This window comes from Aethalodelphis obliquidens, unplaced genomic scaffold, assembly GCF_003676395.1.
Source record: "Aethalodelphis obliquidens isolate GAN/ISIS:26980383/991018 unplaced genomic scaffold, ASM367639v1 scaffold43, whole genome shotgun sequence".
NCBI classification, from domain to species: domain Eukaryota; kingdom Metazoa; phylum Chordata; class Mammalia; order Artiodactyla; family Delphinidae; genus Aethalodelphis; species Aethalodelphis obliquidens.
Genome location: NW_020837987.1, coordinates 4,693,875 through 4,715,623, shown reverse-complemented (window position 1 = coordinate 4,715,623; position 21,749 = coordinate 4,693,875). Strand labels below are relative to the sequence as shown.

Sequence of the window (21,749 nt, the reverse complement as noted above, 5' to 3'; positions counted from 1 at the left end):
CAAAGATGATAAAATTCTGCCAAACACCATTTATACTCTGGATTTAATTACCGGACTGTCAAAAAATGTACACACTGGGGCTTCCCTGGTGGCGCAGTGGTTGAGAGTCCACCTGCCGATGCAGGGGACACGGGTTCGTGCCCTGGTCCAGGAAGATCCCACATGCCGCAGAGCGGCTAGGCCCATAAGCCATGGCCGCTGAGCCAGCATGTCCGGAGCCTGTGCTCCGCAACGAGAGAGGCCACGACAGTGAGAGGCCCACATAAGGCAAAAAAAAAAAAAAAAAAAAAAAAAAAAATGTACACACTGTTTATCAGCAATTGAGAAAATGTGCCACGCCCACTCAGCTGGTGGCAGGCAGGTGGGCTTGCTCTTCCATAGCAGGGTGGAACTGTTTGCCCTTCCCCACATCCCCAGGGGTTCCCCACACCCACTCACCCAAGGAGAGCAAGAACAAGAGAGCATGAGCAGCAGTATGAGGAATTCTGAGAAGACATACGAAAACATTTCTTTCCTTTAATAGTTAATGCTGGGTTCATTTAGTAGGGAATCTCCTCTTCTGGTGGTTATTTATATAAATATGTGCTATATTTACACTATTTCACAGCCCTTGTGAATGAAATATATTTTCCACTTCCATGTACCATTTGCTAAATTAGAGGAAAAAAGTAATCGATTTCTATATATTTACCTTGCATCTACCCACCTTACCAGATTCACTTACTAATTCTGGAAATTTTTTATTAAGGAGGCTTGTTTTTTTAAATTCTATTTCCAGCAAAGAGATGTGCTCTTTAATCTACTCTTTTCTAAAGCTTATACCACTTATCTCCTTTGTTTTTGTCTTGCTACATTTGCCAGAAAGTTCAAGACAAAGTTACATGCTATTGGTGGTAGCAGTTGCCACCCTGTCTGGGTCTTGATTTTAACTGGAATGCTTTTGTTTCACTATACAAAGTACTACTTGCTACTGGTTTTTGGTAGATAAGTCTTTCATATTCAAGACATTTTCTTCTATTTATGTTTTACTTCGAGGGGTTTACTTAAGAATTGCTGGTTAAGAATTGTTTACTTAAGAATTACTTAAGAATTGTTTACTTAAGAATTGCTACTTAAGAATTGTCTTTTACCAAATGTTTTTACGGCATCTATTGCTGTATGAGTTTTTCTCATATTGGTTGAAATGACAGATTACTGTACAGGAGCAGAGTTCCTTGTACTGCCCTACCTTACACTGCTGAAGTAAACCAGATATAACTCCTTCGATACACTGCTAGATTTTCTTGCATCTATCTACACTCATAAAAAGTTTTTATGGTAAAATCATGTTGGCTTCATAACTCCCTTTCCAATCTCTTCTCCTGGAATAGAACCGGGCAGGTTTTCCACTTCTTGGTGCAATTTTGGTAATGTATGTTTTATTAGGAAAAAATCCATTTTCCATTCAGTTTTTATGTGTGTTGTCATCACGTCATATGTGATAATGTCTTAAAGTTCTTTTAATCTCTCCTATACCTGTAGTTATGTCTCCTTTCTCTATCCTAATCTTGTTTCTCTTTGCTCTCTCTTAATCAGCATTATAATAAATTGGTTTCTCTATTTTATTGGTCTTCTAAAGACCCTTCTTTTAGATTTATTTACAATGTCTATTATATTTTTCTTTTAAATTTAATTAGCTTTGGCTTTTACCCTTTTTTTTAAATTGAAGTATAGTTGATTTACAATATTATGTTAGTTTCAGGTGTACAACAACTTTTATCCTTAACTAATTCCTCCTCCTAGTTTATCTTTGTTTTGTTTCTAAATTCTTTTTCTAATTTCCTAAGATAACTCTGGTGAATCTTCACACTGTCTAGGCCAGGAAAAGCTATATTCTATGAAGGCAGGAGGGTGCCTTACTACCTTTCACTGGTTCTAGAGTTTAGGCAAAAACGAATCACAGAACAGGTTATGTAATCAGGAAAAAAGCAGCCCACGAAGGGCCAGCCATTTTAGCTCCCATGAATGGGAGCCCTCTTGAACTATGGGACTTTGAGCCATTCAACTTCTCTCAGCCTCAATTCTGCCCTCTATAAAGTGAGAAAATTAGTTCCACTTACCTTATCAGACTCATTCTAACCACTGCTTCCTACCTTTGCTGGAACTGTCCAATACTTGCCATCAGACAGTGAGAAAGGGTCTTTAAAGGGGGATTAAGTCACTGCCTCATATAAGTAAGGATGTGGTAGATGGGCCCTATGAAGTCTTTGGTGATAATATTTAAGTTAAAACCCCAAGGTGGAGAGGTGGGGGCTCACATACCTGCAGGATCAAAAGGCAGAATCTCTCCCAACATCCCAAAGACTCCATCGCTTTGGTCACGGTTTGGCCAGGTGTTATTTCTAGGTCCCTGTGGCTTCTGTCCCAAAACCTCCGACATCACATTATCCATATAACTGCTCACCAGACCCAAGCTGTACAAGTCAGAACTGAGATCAGATATGCCAGGCCACTGGCCAAGGGGAGACAGACCGGCTCCAATGGGTTGTGTTGGCTGCTGGGATGAGCCGTGTACCCATTTCCCAGGAGCCCGATGCTGGGGCAGGGGCTGCTGCGGTCCAACGGGTTGGAGCAGGTGTTGGTAGTACTGGACCTGGGGTTGTTGTTGCTTTGGGGACTGCTGCTGAGGTGCCAGGCCCGGCTGGGGTGTCAGAGGTGTGTGTGCCCTAGTCTGGGGAGGCCGCGGCGGAGGGGGCACTGGCAGTGACGGCTGCTGTGGCTGCATAGCTCCTGCCTTCTGCTCAGTCACCATGGCTATGGCAGCAGAATTACGCCTTGTCACCAGTGGGGAGCCCTGATGTGACTGGCCCATGTTAAAGCCCGAAAGAAAATCTATCACCTCCTGCATTTCCTGATCGGTTGGTAAGTTCATACCCTTCTCGTCCTTGCCATCATCCCCTTGCACGAAGCTGTCATGCCTCTCCATGAGAAAACCATTGGCCATCTGATTACTGGAATTCTGAGCTGACTGTGAAGGGTCTGCAGTCCTAGGGAAATTACCAATGTTCAAAATGCTTTGTAATCTTGAATCAGTATTACTGGGCATTTTGGCCTTCTCTTCTGAACACCCAGCTATGAAGATATTTTTGGAAGGGGTATTTGGAATGGAATAATTTGTGCTGCTGCTAGAGCTGGTACATGAAGCTTTCTTGGTGAACCGGGATGTCAGTTTGGAGAAGGTCTTCTGTAGGCCACCTGAAGATTTGTTTCCATTCCCAGAAGGCAAGTCAGCCTGATTTCCAAAATCACAGATCTCCCTTTGAAGCTGGATTTGTATGCAGGGTAAAGCTTGTTCCCTATTTAAAGAGAAATGCATTTAAAAAAAGGACAAATATACAAATTGGACAATGAAATGGATCTCTTTGGTATTTAAGAAAGACTTTAAGAATAAAAAGACCTCTTTGTTTGCTATCAGGTTCATTTATTTTATAGATAAACACCGAAGAGTTTTAAAAGTACATAATTTAAGCACTTACTATCTATATTTATTATAAAAAATCTACCATGTCTAACGCAGGGCTGTGAAAACTACATTAGATTTCTGGCCTGAGGATTTTCAGTGAAACTCTCTGACCACAACACAGAAGAGCAAAACATGGCTAGAGTGGGATACGCAACTGGCAGAGGCCGGCTCTGTGCCTGGAGGATGGGGACTGGGAGCTCGGCAGATCCAGCAGAGGGTCAACGGACAAATGCACACAGCAGAGAGGGGTTAGTGGGCGGGACCCAGGGACACCATGCAGCACTGTTGTCCTTGGAAGTAATTCACAGACAGTGCCAAGAACAGATGGTTGTTACTTCCGAAGTCTTCCAAGTACTTTTTTCCAGTACTGAAAGAAAGCCCTAGAGATAGAAAGGGCATGGGTAGGAGCTGAGCAGGTCATGGCTGGTGTGACCCTGCATTAGTCACCTCACTGTTCGTTCTGGGCTCATGAATGAAGACATGGGGAGGGCCCACGGCTAGATGTTTAAGGTCTCTACTGGTTCTAAAGTTAATTCACAAAGAGATAATCTTGCAACTGTCAGCTACTTTCAGATATGAATAAATGTCATGCAAGATATAAGTAAATTTTCTAAATATTTTTCTGCTCTTAGTTTATAAGGAGAATGTGAGTTGGGTTAAAGTCCTCTTGAGGTACTTAACTCTGAAATCATAAAACAAATGAAGGCAAAAATGTTAACACTGGGGAATCTGGGTAAAGGGCAATTCTTTGTACTATTCTTGCAACTTTTCTGTAAGTTTGAAATTATTCCAAAAAAAAGTTGCCGAATAGTTCCCTTTCTTGCCTTATTTACTAACATACTATCAGTGACGTACTCTCACATGACCCTGTAAGTGGTCACACTGTCCCTAGGTGTGGACCTGAATGTGAACCAATTCAAGTGCTGGGTGGGGACACCAACCTTCCTGCCCTCCAGCGGGTGAGGTCCAGCACAGCCGTGTAGAGCACATCCACCAGACCCAGGGTCTTCTCGGGATCGAGGCTTCTCTGCAGCAGGGACATGGTAGCGGGGTCTTCTTTCAGGCACCTAGGCATGAACCGGGCTGCGTGAGTCTGGGCTGCACTTGTCCGCAAAGGGGTTTCAAGCAGGCCTTATACAAAAGGCCACACCTTTTGGTACCAAATAAAAATTTGGTAATTGTAAGAACATTGAGAGGATGACAGGGCTAACACTTGTACTTGTTGCTCCACAAAAGGAGGAGGAAGCAATAGAGCTTGGGGTCTCCATAGATTTCTAACTGTCTAGAGTCTGTTTAGTAGGAAGAGAAGAGTTCGGTGGAGGGTTTGCCTTCCAAGGGCCCTAATGCCCTCTCACTGTCCAACGTTGGCTTCGGCCCCTATTTTCCTCTCTACCCTGCTGAGATTCTGTGCTCTGGCACAGTATGTACTCCTTTACAAACTTTTTATATAACGTCCCACCCCTCCCTCCTGCTACAGCACTTCACACCTGTACCTAAGAAACCAAGGGTCAGTGGAGGGAAAAAATCTGTCTGCCAGCCTGGCAAACTTCAGATAAACAATAAACATGGTTTTCCCGTAAATTAATTTTTTCCCTTTCCAAGATGACTGTTTTACCTTCCCCCTCCTCAAAGCTCTGCTATCCCTACCATCTCCCATTCTTTGCTATCTCAACTCTCACTTAATTGAGAAAACACATAAGCAGATGAGATCTATTTCAACCACCCTCACCACTAATCCCACCAGTTCACCAGTGTCTGTGCCCACACACCCTGCCTGCCCTGCTGTCAGAGCACAAGACCTGCTCTTGCCATGGGCTGACCCTCCACCTGAGCACCACATGCGCCATACAGCCTTGCTTTTTTCCCAAGGACCTCACTCGAGTAATCACCCCGTTTCTCCCGTGATATTCCCTTTGGCAAACAAACCAGCATTGCCAACCACCTGCTCTTAGCCCCACATCCACTCCAGATACTGCCCCACTTCTCTGCTCCCCATTTTAACAAAATCACAGTCTCCTCCTCTTCCTTACCTCCTATTCTCCTTTCATCACACTCTGACCAGGTGTTCATCCCTATAACTCCACTAAAATAGCTTTTATCAGACAACTCAGATCTTGCTACAGTCAAGGGTCAGTTACCTGTCTCCACTTTACTCAGTCTCTCAGCAACATCATGCAATGTCTCCTTCCTCCTGGATCACTGTCTTCTGCAGCCCTGGGGACCCCAACCTTGCTCCATTTTCCTCCTACCTGGCTGGCAGTTCCTTCTTGGTCTCGTCCTCCTCCTCTTTCCCCTCCCTCTGCATCGTGGCACGTTCCAGGCTTCGTCCCTTCTTGTAAGAGGACTGCACGTGGTCCTGTGGTTTTATAGACCATCCCGACAATAAAGACTCTCAAGTTGTCTTTGCCAGTCTAGGCCTTTCTCCTGATTGCCACCCTCACATATCTAAATGCACCTTTGACAGCTCTCCCTGCACACCTACCAGGCAGCTCAAAGGGAGCCTGGTCAGTACAACTCTTGATCCCTCTCCTCCCGCCAAAACCACTCTGAATCCTATGACCTCCTCAGTAAGTACGCAGCACAGCTGTCTACCTAAGAGTCATTGCTAGTTTTCCCCCCTTCCTACATCCAGTCTATCAGCAAATCCTGCCGGCTCTTCCATAACACAATCCGAATCTAGGCACTTCCGCCACCTCTCTCGTTACTGCTCTACTCCAAGACACCACCAGCACCTGCGTCTTAGGACCAGCCTCCCACGTGGTCTCCTTTTCTCCAGTCCTGTCCCTCCAAGGCCCACCCTCCACATAGCAACAGAGCCTCCTGTAGCACAAATCAGAACACACCACTCCCCTGTGCAAAACCCTCCAGTGGCATCCTATCACGACTGAAATAAAATCCAAACCCCTCACCACAGCTCTTTGTGACCTGGCCCTCCTGCCTCTCTGGCCACACCTCTCTTTGCTGTCACCTCTCCTCACCTTGTCTCAGCTATGAGGCCTTCTCACATGCCCTGAATAAGTTGGGTTTGCCCACATCTCAGGACCTTTGCCTCGACTATTGCCCGCTGAGAGCTGCCTCCCACCATTCAGGTCCCCACTGCCCACCCAGGGCACCTCCACCAAAAAGCCTTTTCTGAGAGGTAGAACCAGGAAGATGCTATCTGTCTGTTCCTAGGCTCTCTGGGAGTTAAATGGTGAAATCAACACTTGCAAAGCCATTCTAAGGAGGCAGCAGCACACCCCAACATGTCTTTGGCTTGAGAAGAAATATATCTGTGAGGATGTAAGCCGGCCAGCCTCAGAAACACTGGAAAAGTGAGCAATAAGGCAAGCTCTGCCAGTGCCCAGTCAGACTCTGGGCTCCTGGGAGAGAATCTTGGCCAGTGGACCTGGCCGAGGTTCATGCACCTGATTCTCTCAGCCTGGAATCGCTGATTACCAGGACACACTTGTTCTATGTTCCCCAGCCAACTTCTACTTGTGATCTGGCTGGTCGCATGTTTGCCCACTAGATGAACATTTTTTGGTCATGCAGAAAGGAGTTCCTGGTGATAACAATAATTTCTCTTTCTAAAAATCAACAAATTGGCATTCTTATTTTATTCATCAGTCTTGAGAGTTGATCAATAAAACCCCCTGAAGAGACTAAATCCATTCTTTTGACAAATCACCCATACTGGCTTATAACCTTCTACCTGTTCTTAGATAAAATCCAAGTCCCTCAGGGACCCTGCAAGTCCTGGCTTCTATGAATCCCCATCTTCAACACCACCTAGCATAATTCCAGCCATGCCAGCTCATTCCTCAGGCCTTTGCATTTGCTGTTCCTTCTGCCTGGGATGCTTTCCCCATCTGCTCTCTGCATGGCAGGCTCCTCTCAAATGTCACATCCTTAAAGAGACCCTTCATGACTGACCTCCTCATCCAAAATAGCCTCCTCCTGCCATCTCTACCTGTTATTCTCTATCAGATGATGTCACTCTACTCTTATTCCCCTCATACGCTTGCCAGTGCTTGAAGTTAACTCCTATGCTTATTAGCTGTCCCCTCCCCAACCCTATGCCATAACAAAGCCAGCTCTATTAGGGGCAGGGACCCTGTCTGTCTTGCTCATGATTAAATTCCCAGAGCCTAGAACAGTGTCTGTCACATATTAGGTACTCAGTAAATATTTGTTGAAAGAAAGAATGGGTGAATAGCTTAAATATGACAAGTTAAAAAAATCTAAGTAAGGTTTTACTTTCTTTGGGGAAAAAAAATGTATCTGGCAGCTAGACACTTCGTTTTATTAAAATCAAAGCATATAATAAATTCTTGACTAGTTTTGCTAATAATTTCATTTTTTCCAAAGGTGGAATAAAGCAATCACTTCTTCTTCTTCTTTTTTTTTTTTTTTGGTTCATGGGCCTCTTACTGCTGTGGCCTCTCCCGCTGCGGAGCACAGGCTCCAGATGCGCAGGCCCAGCGGCCATGGCTCACGGGCCCAGCCGCTCCGCAGCACGTGGGATTCTCCCGGACCGGGGCACGAACCCGCGTCCCCTGCATCGGCAGGCGGACCCTCAACCACTGCGCCACCAGGGAAGCCCAATCACTTCTTTTTGTGTTCTTCTCAACAAGCACATATTCTGTAACTTGAAACAAAAACATAAAACTTTGCATTTTTACCAAAAGTAGCCAGCAGAGGGAGCCTCTCCAAGTAACTGCAGTCTATGAGGTCTTTCAAGGAGGTGCAATGAATTACAAAGGAAATCAATCATACAGGGAGAGTTGTGGAAGTAAACTGCAGGGTTAACCATTTTAGTACTAACTGTTTATATTCACCCAATTATCCAAGAGTTGAAAATGTTTTCTTTTTTTTTTTAAGAAGATGTTGGGGGTAGGAGTTTATTAATTAATTTATTTATTTTTGCTGTGTTGGGTCTTCGTTTCTGTGTGAGGGCTTTCTCTAGTTGTGGCAAGCGGAGGCCACTCTTCATTGCGGTGCGCGGGCCTCCCACTATCACGGCCTCTCTTGTTGTGGAGCACAGGCTCCAGACACGCAGGCTCAGCAGTTGTGGCTCACGGGCCCAGCTGCTCTGCGGCATGTGGGATCTTCCCAGACCAGGGCTCGAACCCATGTCCCCTGCATTAGCAGGCAGATTCTCAACCACTGCGCCACCAGGGAAGCCCGAAAATGTTTTCTTTAAAATGAGAATCCTGGTTAAGTTTAATATTTTTCAATAAGAACGTGAATTAGAAAATAAATTAAGAATTCAGGAACACAAAAATCTTACAAAAAAGTGAGCTTTTAATCTACTGCTTGGGGAATTCCCTGGCAGTCAGTGGTTAGGACTCCACGCTCTCACGACCGAGGGCCTGGCCTGGGAACTAAGATCTTACAAGGTACACGGCACAGCCAAAAAAAAAAACACAACTACTGTTTGACAGGAATGAAGATATGTATATAAATTAACATTATGCCATATTAATAATCAAATTTAGAAATTTGGGGAAGAAACTCATAAAAGGGAGATTTTGGGACATGAAGTAAACTGCCAACCCTTACTTGATATATATCAACAAATTCTAAAACTTTCGGCAGAATCTCCACTGGACCCCCCCGCCTCACATTTCAAGAAGAAATGAGTTAAATACAATTCGAATGTATTACCCAGCTACCACTTTAGTCCACATGGGCACCAATAGTGCCACTGTTCCTTACTAACTCTATCTCTTCCTACCTAAATGCTTTATACATTTTCTATACAGTTAAATATTCATTCTGATCATAATTTTAATTGCAAAAGTCTTGCAATATAGGCTTAATTTTTCTTGTTTACTAGTAAAGCTGTGATGCCGATCCTTCATCTGAATCTGTGTGCGCATCACATGGCTAAATCCCTAGAGGTGGAACTGCTGAGGTCAGAGCCCTTATTTTAGGCGTCTGACAAATGAAACTGCCCTCCAGAAAGGCTATGTGATTTATTCAACAACATCTGTGCCTGTTTTTGTACAGCCTGGCCCAAATCTAGTACTGTTATTCTAAAACAATTCAACAACATGATGGGCAAAATGACATTGTATTGTTTTTCTACTCTGCTTTCCTTTCTTTGTTAGGTGAGGTTACACATGTTCTTCATCTCTTTGTTGACCATGCCTCTTCTGATTTACCTGTCCATGTGCCTTGCCCATTTCTTACTGATCTATAGGAGCTTTTTTTTTTTTTTTTGTGGTACGCAGGCCTCTCACTGTTGTGGCCTCTCCCGTTGCGGAGCACAGTCTCCGGACCCGCAGGCCCAGCGGCCATGGCTCACGGGCCTAGCCACTCCGCGGCATGTGGGATCTTCCCGGACCAGGACACGAATCCGTGTCCCCTGCCTTGGCAGGCGGACTCTCAACCACTGCGCTACCAGGGAAGCCCTCTGTAGGAGCTTTTGTTTGAATAGATTAAGAAGAATACTTTATTATAAGTTTACAAATATAATCAAATAATTAAAAATAAGAACAGCTCAGTCTGCCTACAGATTTGCAGTGACACTAGGTGTGTAATGACATGAGCTCCAGATCAGCAGGGTTGTTGCTGGAAGGAGCAGAAATGGAAGAAGAGAAGAAGTTCTATGTTCTGCTCTCAGCTTTAAAGAAATGCTGGGTGACTTAGAGAAAATGATATACTCTGTTCAAAAGCTGTGGACTCAGTAACGCAAAAAGATAATATTGCTCATTATGACCCATGAGTATATAACATTTTAGATGCATTACTGGTCAATGAAACTATTTTTTCAGACATCTTGGCTTCCTTATCATGTACCGATAATCACGAAACATGGCATTAACATACCTCCACTGACCACAAACCCGCCCAAGTAGTAAGACCTTTTGTGTGAGCTAGTGTAGGGTTTGTCCAAAACAATGCAATCTTTTCAAAGATGTGCAAACATCAATCAGAGCTTAGGCTTGTGTTAATGTAAGAGTCACGTTACCATGTGGATGGGACTTGAACCACAATTCTGGAGCCTTCTAAACTGATTTGTGGGGCATAGGCTTCTTTATTTTCAATCTGCGCCGTATCAACCACCACCTAACAGAGAAACAAAAACAAAAATCAGCTTTCAGAGAGGAAAACGGATCATAAACAAATCAAATGCATGAGCCTATCAATGCTGAGTGACTCTGGTCTCTGGTAAGAACTATTCCCCAGTAAGACAGATACTCAGAGGCCAGTCAGGAGCCCCACGGAGACAAAAACAAGTAATAAAGATGACTGAAAACAGTAATACTTCAATAAACAGAAACACATTCGAGGTGCAGGAGGTAGCGAACTCTGCAATCATTTTCAGTACTTCTTCCAAATTGTAAATATGTTAATTAGGAATCACTTTGTTTCTTTTGTTTCATTCCTAAGTATTTTTTCACTTTATGCACTTGAAAGAAGTAAAAATGTCATTAAAAATAAAACTAATGCTTTAGAAAAGCCTATCTGTAATGACTGAATCCAAGCCAGAAGTCGATGAAGCTTTTTGTAAAGACCATTTTATCCTCAACCATCAATAAAAGCAAAATTACTTCAGGAAAAATGAAGAACCAACCCTTTTCTCAATGATTTCCTCTTATGTGGAGGAGAGTTTTTATTTTTCATATTTTTTGGTCACGCCGTGCAGCTTGCGGGGCCTCAGTTCCCCGACTAGGGACTGAATCCAGGCCACAGCAGTGAAAGCATGGAGTCCTAACCACTAGACAACCAGGGAACTCCCTGGAGGAGTCTTTAATACTACACAGATGATACAGTATGCTTTGTAATTTAAAGCATCTGACAAAGTGATGAATATATTTTCAAATAACTAAAAGAATTTTAAGAAAATAGTCATAAAACACTTTAAAACCAAATCTGTAACAGTTCAGAAAAGGCAAAGCCATGCAGAGTTGCTTATTAGGATTCCAAATTCAGCCTCTAATGGAGTTGATTTCCATGGCTGTAAAGAGAGTTCTCACAGCTGGTCTGCAATGTCCTTTGGAAAAGACTTCCTGTCCAAGTAATAGCCATTGTTGCAACAGGCAGGTGTTTCCTCTCTCCTCCCATCCCCAGAACAATAATCTAAAGGTTCTTTATCAGTCACAAACAACGGTGCCCTGGGATCAAGGTGGAGGGAATTAGGAAGAAGTTTTTGCTCTCTGAGTAACATGGGACTTTTTTTTAAACGATGTTTTCTCCAAATAGCCTTTTGGGGACTTCCCTGGTGGCCCAGTGGTTAAGACTCTGTGCTCCCAATGCAGGGGGCCTGGGTTCAATCTCTGGTCAGGGAACTAGCATCCCACATGCATGCTGCAACTAAGAGTCTGAACGTCTCAACTAAGGATCCTGCATGTGGCAACTAAGACCTGGCACAGCCAAATAAATAAATATTTTAAAAACTAAGCTAAAATCTTTTTTTTTTTTAAGCTAAAATCTTAAAAACAAACAAACAAAAAAAGCCTTTGGGTCCTCCTGCCTTATCTTACACACTCCTTTCTGGAGAGCTTACCGCCATGGTTCTCCTAGTTTCAGCTAAAATGATCTTTGGGAGCCTCCATACTTCAGCAGGGGGTCTCCGGTTTACTCTTTTTCTTAGGGGTTCCTATACTAAAGAACAGATCTTAAGTGAAACGTAACTCACCACTGTGGACAGGCCCCCACCTGGCCCTCTACAAGGCAGTACCACCCTGAGCTGGGCCACCTGAGCATGCACTCACACCAAACAAAAGGACTGCATCCTCCCAACAGCTTCTTTTATGAATAAAGTAGGAATTAGAGTAAGAAACAGTTCTTTAATTTTCTAAATCTCTAATTAGCTTCCTTTAATCTCTGAAAAAAGCAGTCATTTAATTCTAGAAAGTGGGATAAGAACATAAGGTATACGGGTCAAAGGTACCTAACAAAAACCTAGATGTTGATTTCCTGACCCCACCCAACTTTGGCAAAAGTTATTCTTCTCACCAGAGGTGAAAAGACCAAACTTACCTGAGTTGATGTTGTTATTTTATTGCATAAACAGAGAACTGGGATACAAAGTGACTGCATGGGGGCACTACTTATACCATTGGAGGAGGTGATACTTGAGCTGACATCAGGAAAATGAGAATGAGTGAGTCACATGAAGATCTGAGAGGAGTATTCTCAGGAAAAAGGAGCATCAGGGGCAAAGGCCTGAGACAGGAAGAAGCTTCGTGTGTTTGAGCAACAGAAAGACATCCACTGTGGCTCCAGAGTAATCAGGCCAGGTGAAGGGTCCTATCAAATCGTTACTAATGTAATGGTTTCCTTACATTCAGGAAAGCCTGAGACATCATTTTGCAACTAGGTACCCTGCTAATACATATTATCAATCTATTAAAGAAAAAAAAAAGAATTTTTAATGCTGTTCTTCCTTTACCTTTTCTATCTGGTCTAAAACCTGCAGCAAGCAAAGTGCTTTTTAAATTCTCCAATGTTTCGCACATGTGCCCACACCACATCCTCACATGCCTGAAACGTCCTTCTCTATTCTCTCCCCCATCCATCACATGTGCTCACTCACCAGTCCAGCTTGGCCAAACAGCAGCTGCACGGCGGTCTTGCAGGCACCCCGCCACGTGGATGGGCACACCTGGTTCAGGACTTCAGTCACAGGAAAATCGTCCCTGGGTGTGATTCCATTATAGCAGCCAGCCTCCTTGATCAGCTGTAACATTGTATGCTACAGATTGATAAAAAGAGAGTTCGCACCTCAAAATAAAGCCATACCAGGTTCTAAGACTTGTAGAAATGCATTTACAGGTACACAATAGTCCTCAAGAAAAGAGCATTTTACATACTCCCATATCATGTCATTTTAATTTCTTAAGTAATTATCGTTAATTACCTTCAAAGATTTTTCTCAACCCTGTAGCGTGACTGGCTAGATATGAATACATGTGCGTTAATACACATATGTGATTTCTATTCTAGCACAAAATACAGCATTATTTAGCAATGTGCTAACGCAAACGGGTTAAGGAATTTTGAAATTCTGAATAAGGAAACAAAATCATCTAGCAAAAGTAAATACCAATGAAAACCTCATCTTTATTTTGGATGAACAAGTGGTCAGGTATGCAGACTCTGGAAACAGACTGTATAAGCTCCAATTCCAGTCTACAACTTTCTAGCTGTGTGGCCTTGGACCTCAGTTCCTCTATCTGTCAAATGGGGAAAAGGGCAGTACCCACTTCATGGGTGAGCATTAACTAGACAATGCATGGGAAGCATTTGACACAATGCCTGGCACACATGATGCTCTGCAAATAGTCTTAAGTACTTCAGTATTATGACAATATCTCTCCTCTTATTTAATTTATGAAAGTCCACTGAAACATTAATCATAAACAGCATTTTATAGTGTACTTTCAAAACCCTGTATTTTACACATTTTAAACAAAATTATGAATAAAACTAACTTGGCAAATGTCTCATTAAAAAAGTCACCCTAGGGGCTTCCCTGGTGGCCCAGTGGTTGAGGGTCCGTCTGCCGATGCAGGGGACACGGGTTTGTGCCCTGGTCTGGGAAGATCCCACATGCCGCGGAGCGGCTGGGCCCGTGAGCCATGGCCGCTGAGCCTGCGCGTCCGGAGCCTGTGCTCCGCAACGGGAGAGGCCTCAACAGTGAGGGGCCCGCGTACCACAAAAAAAAAAAAGTCACCCTAGGAGCTTCTGATTTGGTGAACACATGGAGGTGCTGGGACAGCGGTGACTGGAGAGAACAGGGAACCTCCAAGCCCCTTCCCCATGCCTTGCCCTAGGCATCTCTTCCGTCTGGCTGTTCCCGAGTTACGTCCTCTCATAATAAACTGGTGATCCACTCTCCCAACAAGTTGGGATTCACAGCATCAATGTACTCAGATCAAGATACTGTAAGGAGAGTATGCTGAGGCAGACATAGCACATTATTGAAGAAGTTCAGTTATGGCTGTATAACTATAAAATGGTCACAGCCACTGCCTTAAATGCCAAAGTTTCCTTGGACCCTCTCCACACACTTCCTGGATCCCCCGGCCTCTCTTCTGGCTCCAGCGACCATCTGCCTCTGAGGACCCTGGCCCTGATCCCACTTCGGGGCTCCAGACCCATACATCCAATTGCCTGCTGAACAGCTCCACTTGGACATTTCAAAAGCAACCTTAAAATCATGTCCAAAAATATATTTTATGACGACTATCCCCGAGCCTCAATAAACAGCACCAAAGCAGCTGTCCAAGCCAGAAACCTGGGCCTCATCTCCTTTCCCCTCCCTCTCACAGCCAGTTAATCACTGAGTCCTGCTTATTATAACCTCTAGATTGCTCGTGAACGCTTCCACTCGCCTCCCATTATCACTTGATGGGGCCATGGCCAAAACCCTTCAGTGCTGCTCCCCTCCCAGCCACAGTCCATCCTGAAATCAGGGGGATCTTTCCGAAATGCAAACCTCATTACGCGACCTGTCTTGGTGGGATGCCAGCCACCTGGGGATGGAGCCCAGCCCTCACACTGAGGGTTTTCTGGCCTCTCCGGGCTGCTTTTCCAGCCCTGGCTCCTACCATGTCTCCCCTTGTTCTAGACGGTGGCCCTCAGGTCTGACTACATATTAGAATCCCCTGGACAACTTTTACAAAATACCAGAGCCCAAGCCTTACTTCAGGACAATTAAATCCGAGTCTCATTAGTGACTGTCCTGGATGGCCAGGGGGGCCCCAGCTACAGCTCTAAGGAAGATCTTCAGCTCTTGGGATGGGCTCTCACTTCCTGGCCATCTCACAGCCTCAGCCCCACCCTCATACTTATTATTCAGGTCATTCTCTGCTTAAAGTCCTCTTCTCAAGAGTCACATCTCTAAATCCTCCAGGTGAGGCCCCCTCGTTCTGTGTTCCTATCACAACCTAGTGGGCTGTCAAATCTCCTAGCCTGGCACCAATGGATGCTCAATAAAGACCTACCAAATGGAGAAAAAAAAAACAACCAAAGTCCCCTAGTCTGCTTTTAGACACCAGTTTACTGAGGAAGGTCAATGCCTCCCGTCTTCCCTTAAGTTTTGCTTTTTAGTCTTGATTCTTTACAAGTCCTCAGGTTTCCTTAAGAACTCTGTTTTCAAGTTCACACCCGGTTGTTGGAACCCCAAGGAAAGCTACCGTCTTAAGTTTCAGATTGTCGGCGGCCGACTCGTTGAAGGAGACACCCTTCAGGAAGTTCGATCCTATCTGCACGGGGACGGTGGGAAGCTCACACTGCATGGGCTGCGGCGGGGTCTGCCTCCGCCCTGTCTGCTGTGCTTCTGCCTCGCTGCAGCAGCCCTGGAAAAGGGTTGGATAGGAGAAGAGAGTGACCCACAGCTCACCTCTCAAGACATTTGCCTCATGTGGATGGCATGAATGCCACACCACAGCTCCCAGGAGCTACCAGAAAGAAAAGTGTACCTGCAAACTCGCTTCAATTGCCTTTGGATTCAGGTGGAAACCGGCTTTCATTGCATATTCACAGTGACCTAAGCTTTCCAGAGCTATTTTATATGCCTGCAAAGAAATTGTTTTCAAGAATGAAGATTACATAGCAGATTATAAACTCACCAGGTTCAATGAAAACAGAAATTTTAAATTCCTATAGTTATTAAAAGACATGAGGCGAACTACCATCTTATTACTCTTTCCAATTGGTTCAGCATCATGACTTTTAACTCCCTCCCTTGTTTTCATCCCTTAGATATTAATGTGCCGGTTCTGAAAAACGTACTTGCAGAGCACTGTCAATCTTTATGTTCAGTTCTTTTAGCTGGTGCTCAGGAATTGCTGCACTTTGAGAACAGAAGAGCTGTTGAACTTCAATTCCTGCCAGGCGGCCATCACAGCCTCTTTCTCTTAGTCTAGATGTTGCCTGCAACAGAAATGGTGACTGGTAGGTAAAAGAGGATTTTACAGATACTAGCAAAATTAAAAAACCAGAAAACAACTATAGTAAAGCTAGAAACTATCTAAGAATTAGATATAAACCAGACATTCCGGATCGCCTGTATTACGAAGTGAGCAAGCAGCCAGAAGTTCTGAAAGACTGAATCAAGCATTGAAGAGAAAGCAAACCTGACAATAGAACTGCCTTATTTAAGAAACCCCTGGGAATTCCCTGGCGGTCCAGTGGTTAGGACTCCGCACTCTGACTGCTGAGGGCCTGGATTCAATCCCTGGTCAGGGAACTAAGATCCCACAAACCACGCGGTATGACCAAAAAAAAGAAACCCTGGAAAAAAGACTTACCTACCTGTTATTTATTTTATATCTACATTACATATAAATTACATACACATTAAAAACATTCACATTTTAAATTTCCCTGCTTTAAAAAGACAGATACCCTAGTATATTGGCCCTTGGAGTTTCCAGAATTAAACAATATATATATGGTTGGGTGGTCCTATACACCAAAGTAAAAAACCTCACCAATAGTAAAAGAATAGGAAAAAAACATACACTGCAACATTAAAGGAAAAACAGAACTTTTGAAATCTGCACAGAAAAATGAAATACTTATTGTTTAGTCACTAAATATGTTTATGAAGAGTACATAAGAAAAACAAGAAGAAATTAATCTGTGTCTTGTGATGAAATGTTATCTATACATATGGGTCAGGACTAGAGAATACAGAAAAATATATATTTGATTTACCAGATGGAAGGAAGGATTCAGGATGAACTGTCTTTCAATTTTTCAATGTCTGTTTTTATTGCAATAACATTTGTGCAACAAATAACATTTTTTAACAGTTAATTTTTGTTCTTCTAGGCCAAGGTAGGAGTTGTAATATTTACCAAAATTGCAGGACTAAAGGAAGTTAACTAGCAGCTATAATGCCATACATTTCCAAAGCTCCACAAATTCTGTATGAATACCAACCATTCCCTGAACCCTAACAGTCACACAGTTTAAAACCATTTGACTCTCTTTCTAGAACTCTTCCATTTAGTCAAATATGTAGCCCACAAGGTCTTATGTTAGGTGTCTCTGGATAGACAGTGGAGCACAAAACCTGGTCTCTACCATCTTGGAGCTGACAGCTTCATGGGTCGAAAAGGCAAACAAATAAAACATTTAAAAAATAAAAAATGGAGAAAAACATCCCAAGGGAAATAGAAAACTGTAACAGGGAGCGCCCAAGAAACTGAGAAATCACCATTTAGGCTGAGTTTAAGGCAGAGGAGGCAGTAAACCGAAGTGTGGGGTGGGGGTAGGACAGGCAGAGATGTCAGCAAAGGAACTAGAACCCAGTGAGCAGGGGAGAGTGGCCACAGATGAGGCTGGTGAGGAGGCAGGGGCCAGACTATGTGGGACTAGGCAGGTCATGGGGATGGGTACACACTTTACCCTACGGAAATGGAGAGACATGAAGGACGGCAAGACAGAAAGGGGAGAAGCAAGTCCAGCCACTGAAGCTGTCAGGGGAGAGTAATGATTCCCTGAACTACGTTAGTGATAGTGGACACAGAAAGAAAGGGACAGATTTGCAGTCACATTTTGGAGGTAGGATATGCAGGGCTTTCTTATGGATTGGATGTAGATGTGACAGAAAAGCTGGAGGATAAATCTCAGGTTTCTTGCACAAAGGACCCAGTGTGGGATGGCACTACATGCTAGCACAGGGAAGATTTGAGGAGGAACAGTGTGTGCAGAAAGGCTAAGGGCTGAGCCATCTGAAGACCTGAGGAGGGCAGCAGCTGAATATAGGGGCCTGAGCCCACGGGGCAAGTGAACTGGGCACACACATTTGTGTGCTTGTGGCCCCAGCCCACCAGCAGTTTTTAAAGTTCCAAGACTAGACGGAGACCCTCTAGGGGAGAGGGCACGTAGAACTGAGCCTTGAAACTCATATTCATAAGTTATGTTGAAGAGAAGCTAGCAAAGTGGATGGAGAGGCTAGCCCAAGAGCTAAGAGGGTACCTAAGAAGACCTGGTTCTCCACAAGGAGAGAGGATTTCCAGGGCTCATGTCGCTGTGAGCTGCTGAATGGAGTCATCGGGATCCTTGGATTCCTGCCAATTATCTTTGGCAACATGGAAGGCACCAATGACCTTGACAAGACAAGGTATGTTCTTGTGTAGGTGTGGAAGCCAGATTTTAGTGAACTGAATGATACCATTTATATAAAGTTTCATATTGTGCAAAACAATATATTTATGGATACATACATATAGAATAAAAATATAAAAATATGCATAGGAATCACAAACTCCAAAATCAAAAGAGGTTATCTCTAGAGAGAAAGGAATATGAATAAGATAGTGGAGAAGTACAAAGGGAATTCAAGTGCATTTGTAATAATATTTTCCTGTTAAAAATAAAAGGTATGAGGGCTTCCCTGGTGGCGCAGTGGTTAAGAATCCGCCTGCCAATGCAGGGGACACAGGTTCGAGCCCTGGTCCAGGAAGATCCCACATGCCGCGGAGCAACTAAGCCCATGCGCCAGAACTACCGCGCCTGCGCTCTAGAGCCTGCGAGCCACAACTACCGAAGCCCACAAGCCACAACTACTGAAGCCCGCGTGCCTAGAGCCCGTGCTCCGCAACAAGAGAAGCCCCCGCACCGCAAGGAAGAGCAGCCCCAGCTCGCCGCAGCTAGAGAAAGCCCACGCGCCGCAACTAGAGAAAGCCCACGCGCAGCAACGAAGACCCAACGCAGCCAAAAATAATAAATAAATAGAATAAATAAATTTATTAAAAAATAAAAAAAATAAAATGCCAACAAGAAATGTGTCATCGCCTACTGCATCCCCACCTAGCTACCTGGCTGACCACTTACCCTCCGTATACCCTCCAGCCTCTTCTCCCTGGTCCCTCTTCCTAGAAGCTTGGCTGCACTTCTTGTCGGAGGCCAGGCCCTTCCCCTGGGCTCCTGCACACCTTCATCACGGCCCCTCAAACCTGTTTTTGAAAGACTTTTCTCCTAGGAGGCTGTGAGTGGAGGCTACTACCTCAGTGCCTGCACATGCCTGGCATGAAGTGGGCATTTACAAAGATATTCACTGTTAAATGAATGAACAAGCTAATGACAGCAGGTGAAAACTCACACTTCTACATAAAATGGCTCTTTTAAGAACCAACAGGTAAAGGCCCTCTGGAGCCTCTGCTATCTGAACAAAGGGCACCAATCTCCCCAAAGTCAGGGTTACCTCAGCAGCCCCCCGCCAGGACCGCACAGCATCCTCCAGTTCTGGGGTGTGGCCCATGCCAGATAAGCTGCCGCCACTGCTGCTGTTCTTTTTTTCTGGCACAACAACCTCGGCAAAGCAAGAGTGAGCCACTGGCTGGACCTTCTGTAACGCCTGGGTCAAAAACTGGAAATGGACCTGCACCACTGTCAAGAAGCATCGCCCCAACACCTGTGAAAACAAGAGAGCCAAGGATTTTAAGGCTGTGGGTTGCTACTGCATGACCGCAATCAATTCTCAACTTGAGTAGAGGTAACAATTAACTGGAAATCTGAAATCATATGAAGTTAAAAAGTCACCATGCTTTAGAAGGATCAGCCTTTGTTCTCACGTTTGGACCTGGGTGGCCTGAAACCTAGAAATCAAGATGTTTGAACCAAATAGCAAGCCCCAAGGTTCGAATGGGCCTTCCCCTTCCCATCTAGCCTCCCTCCACTCCTGTTCTCCACTCCCCTCGTCTGGACTGTGGCTCACACCAACCCTGGTTGTCTTTGAGCTCCTGCTGAACCAGAGCAACCCACAATTCCAATTCTGTCCACACAGTATTCAGAGGGCAGAGTAAAAGCCAGGTGATTAAAAATCCAAAAGGTCAGTTTGACTGTAAGAAGACATTCCATTGGAAATGGAATCCAAAGATACAGGTTATTTTGGTAACAGTGTTATTAACATAGTTATTACATAGTTATTAACATAGCTGTATGTCATATTTCCAGTCTTACAAAACAAAGCTCACAGATCTGTCTTCTAGGAGTCAACAAAACATACTGATAAGTCCATTTGTCAGAACAGTAGAAACCCACTCACCTGATATGTATTAGTAGTTGGTTGGTTGATGCAGTAGTCCATTAAAGTAGAAAATTCATTTAAAAAACTACCATATACATGCTATGTTAATATATACTATTAATATGTAATTATAATATATGTACTAAAAATATACTACATACCATAAACATTTTAAGATACAAATGTGCCTTTATCTGCCAACCTCTGGCATTGGCTAAAGCTGTTCTCTGACATGACTTGTCGTTCCCCGTTTGCTTTCTTGTGTTAACTCCAGCTACAAGGTGTTCTCTATGATTTCCTACTTCTTTTTTCTTTAAAAGACAGCAAGAATTTGCTGCTTGCAAAGCAACTTGAGCAGACACTTTCCAGATTATTGACATGTCCCCCTAATCTTTTACAGTTGTTTTAGCCATACCAAATTCAACAACAACAAAACCTTTTTGTAACTCCTTTATCGTGTTCCATAACATTCAAAACATTTTTTTTTTTTTGCGGTACGCGGGCCTCTCACTGTTGTGGCCTCTCCCGTTGCGGAGCACAGGCTCCGGATGCGCAGGCTCAGCGGCCATGGCTCACGGGCCCAGCCGCTCCGCGGCATGTGGGATCTTCCCGGACCAGGGCATGAACCCGTGTGCCCTGCATCGGCAGGCGGACTCTCAACCACTGCGCCGCCAGGGAAGCCCCTCAAAACATTTTTAATGGAAGGTATTTCATATTTCATTGGCCTATACAGTGGATTACTTACTAACAAAAAATTACTTATTTTATTGAGTTTGTAATCCAACTGGAGCATAGCTGAGAGGGCCCACTAGCTGCCAGCTCTCAGGGTGCTGCCTTGGGGAGGTGGTGAAGGTTTCCACTGCCTTTTACAAGGAACTAAAATCCAACCCCACTGCCCACACTTTGGCCCAGTCCTGTCCCTTGGAGAAGCCAAAAATAAGACTCAACCTTGGACCTATCACCTCCCAGCACACATTTCAGATGCTGCCCTTTTCCACCCTCACTGGGCAGAGCTCTTCTTCCTGGAGAAAGAGAGTCAGGCAAGCTCCCAGTGGTGACACTTACTCCCTCTTGAATTATTTTCCCCTGTGGAAATCACCAGGACAAAACTAAAGCAAACACACAAAACTCACACCAAAGCACCCTCCTTCTATAGGGAACCATCAGAAATACAGGCTGAATTCCCACTCAAACAAACCTCCTGGGTCTCCACTCACATCTCCCTCAAAGCTCCTCCCCATCAAAGATGGGGCAGAGTGAGCCACA

At 44.3% G+C, this 21,749-nt stretch overlaps 1 protein-coding gene across 4 annotated transcripts in view; it reads right to left on the bottom strand.

Moving 5' to 3' along the window:
* The window catches only part of GARRE1 (granule associated Rac and RHOG effector 1), an 82,367-nt gene that overhangs the window by 7,830 nt on the left and 52,788 nt on the right, over positions 1-21,749 (bottom strand). For all 4 annotated transcript variants that reach the window (XM_027079364.1, XM_027079363.1, XM_027079365.1 and 1 more), the window contains exons 3-10: positions 19,659-19,868; positions 16,235-16,375; positions 15,922-16,017; positions 15,637-15,798; positions 13,032-13,190; positions 10,461-10,558; positions 4,444-4,569; positions 2,302-3,335 (exon numbers count right to left, since the gene is read on the bottom strand). In XM_027079364.1, coding sequence (XP_026935165.1) covers positions 2,302-3,335; positions 4,444-4,569; positions 10,461-10,558; positions 13,032-13,190; positions 15,637-15,798; positions 15,922-16,017; positions 16,235-16,375; positions 19,659-19,868 — 2,026 coding nt within the window. The remainder of the gene's footprint in view (positions 1-2,301; positions 3,336-4,443; positions 4,570-10,460; positions 10,559-13,031; positions 13,191-15,636; positions 15,799-15,921; positions 16,018-16,234; positions 16,376-19,658; positions 19,869-21,749) is intronic.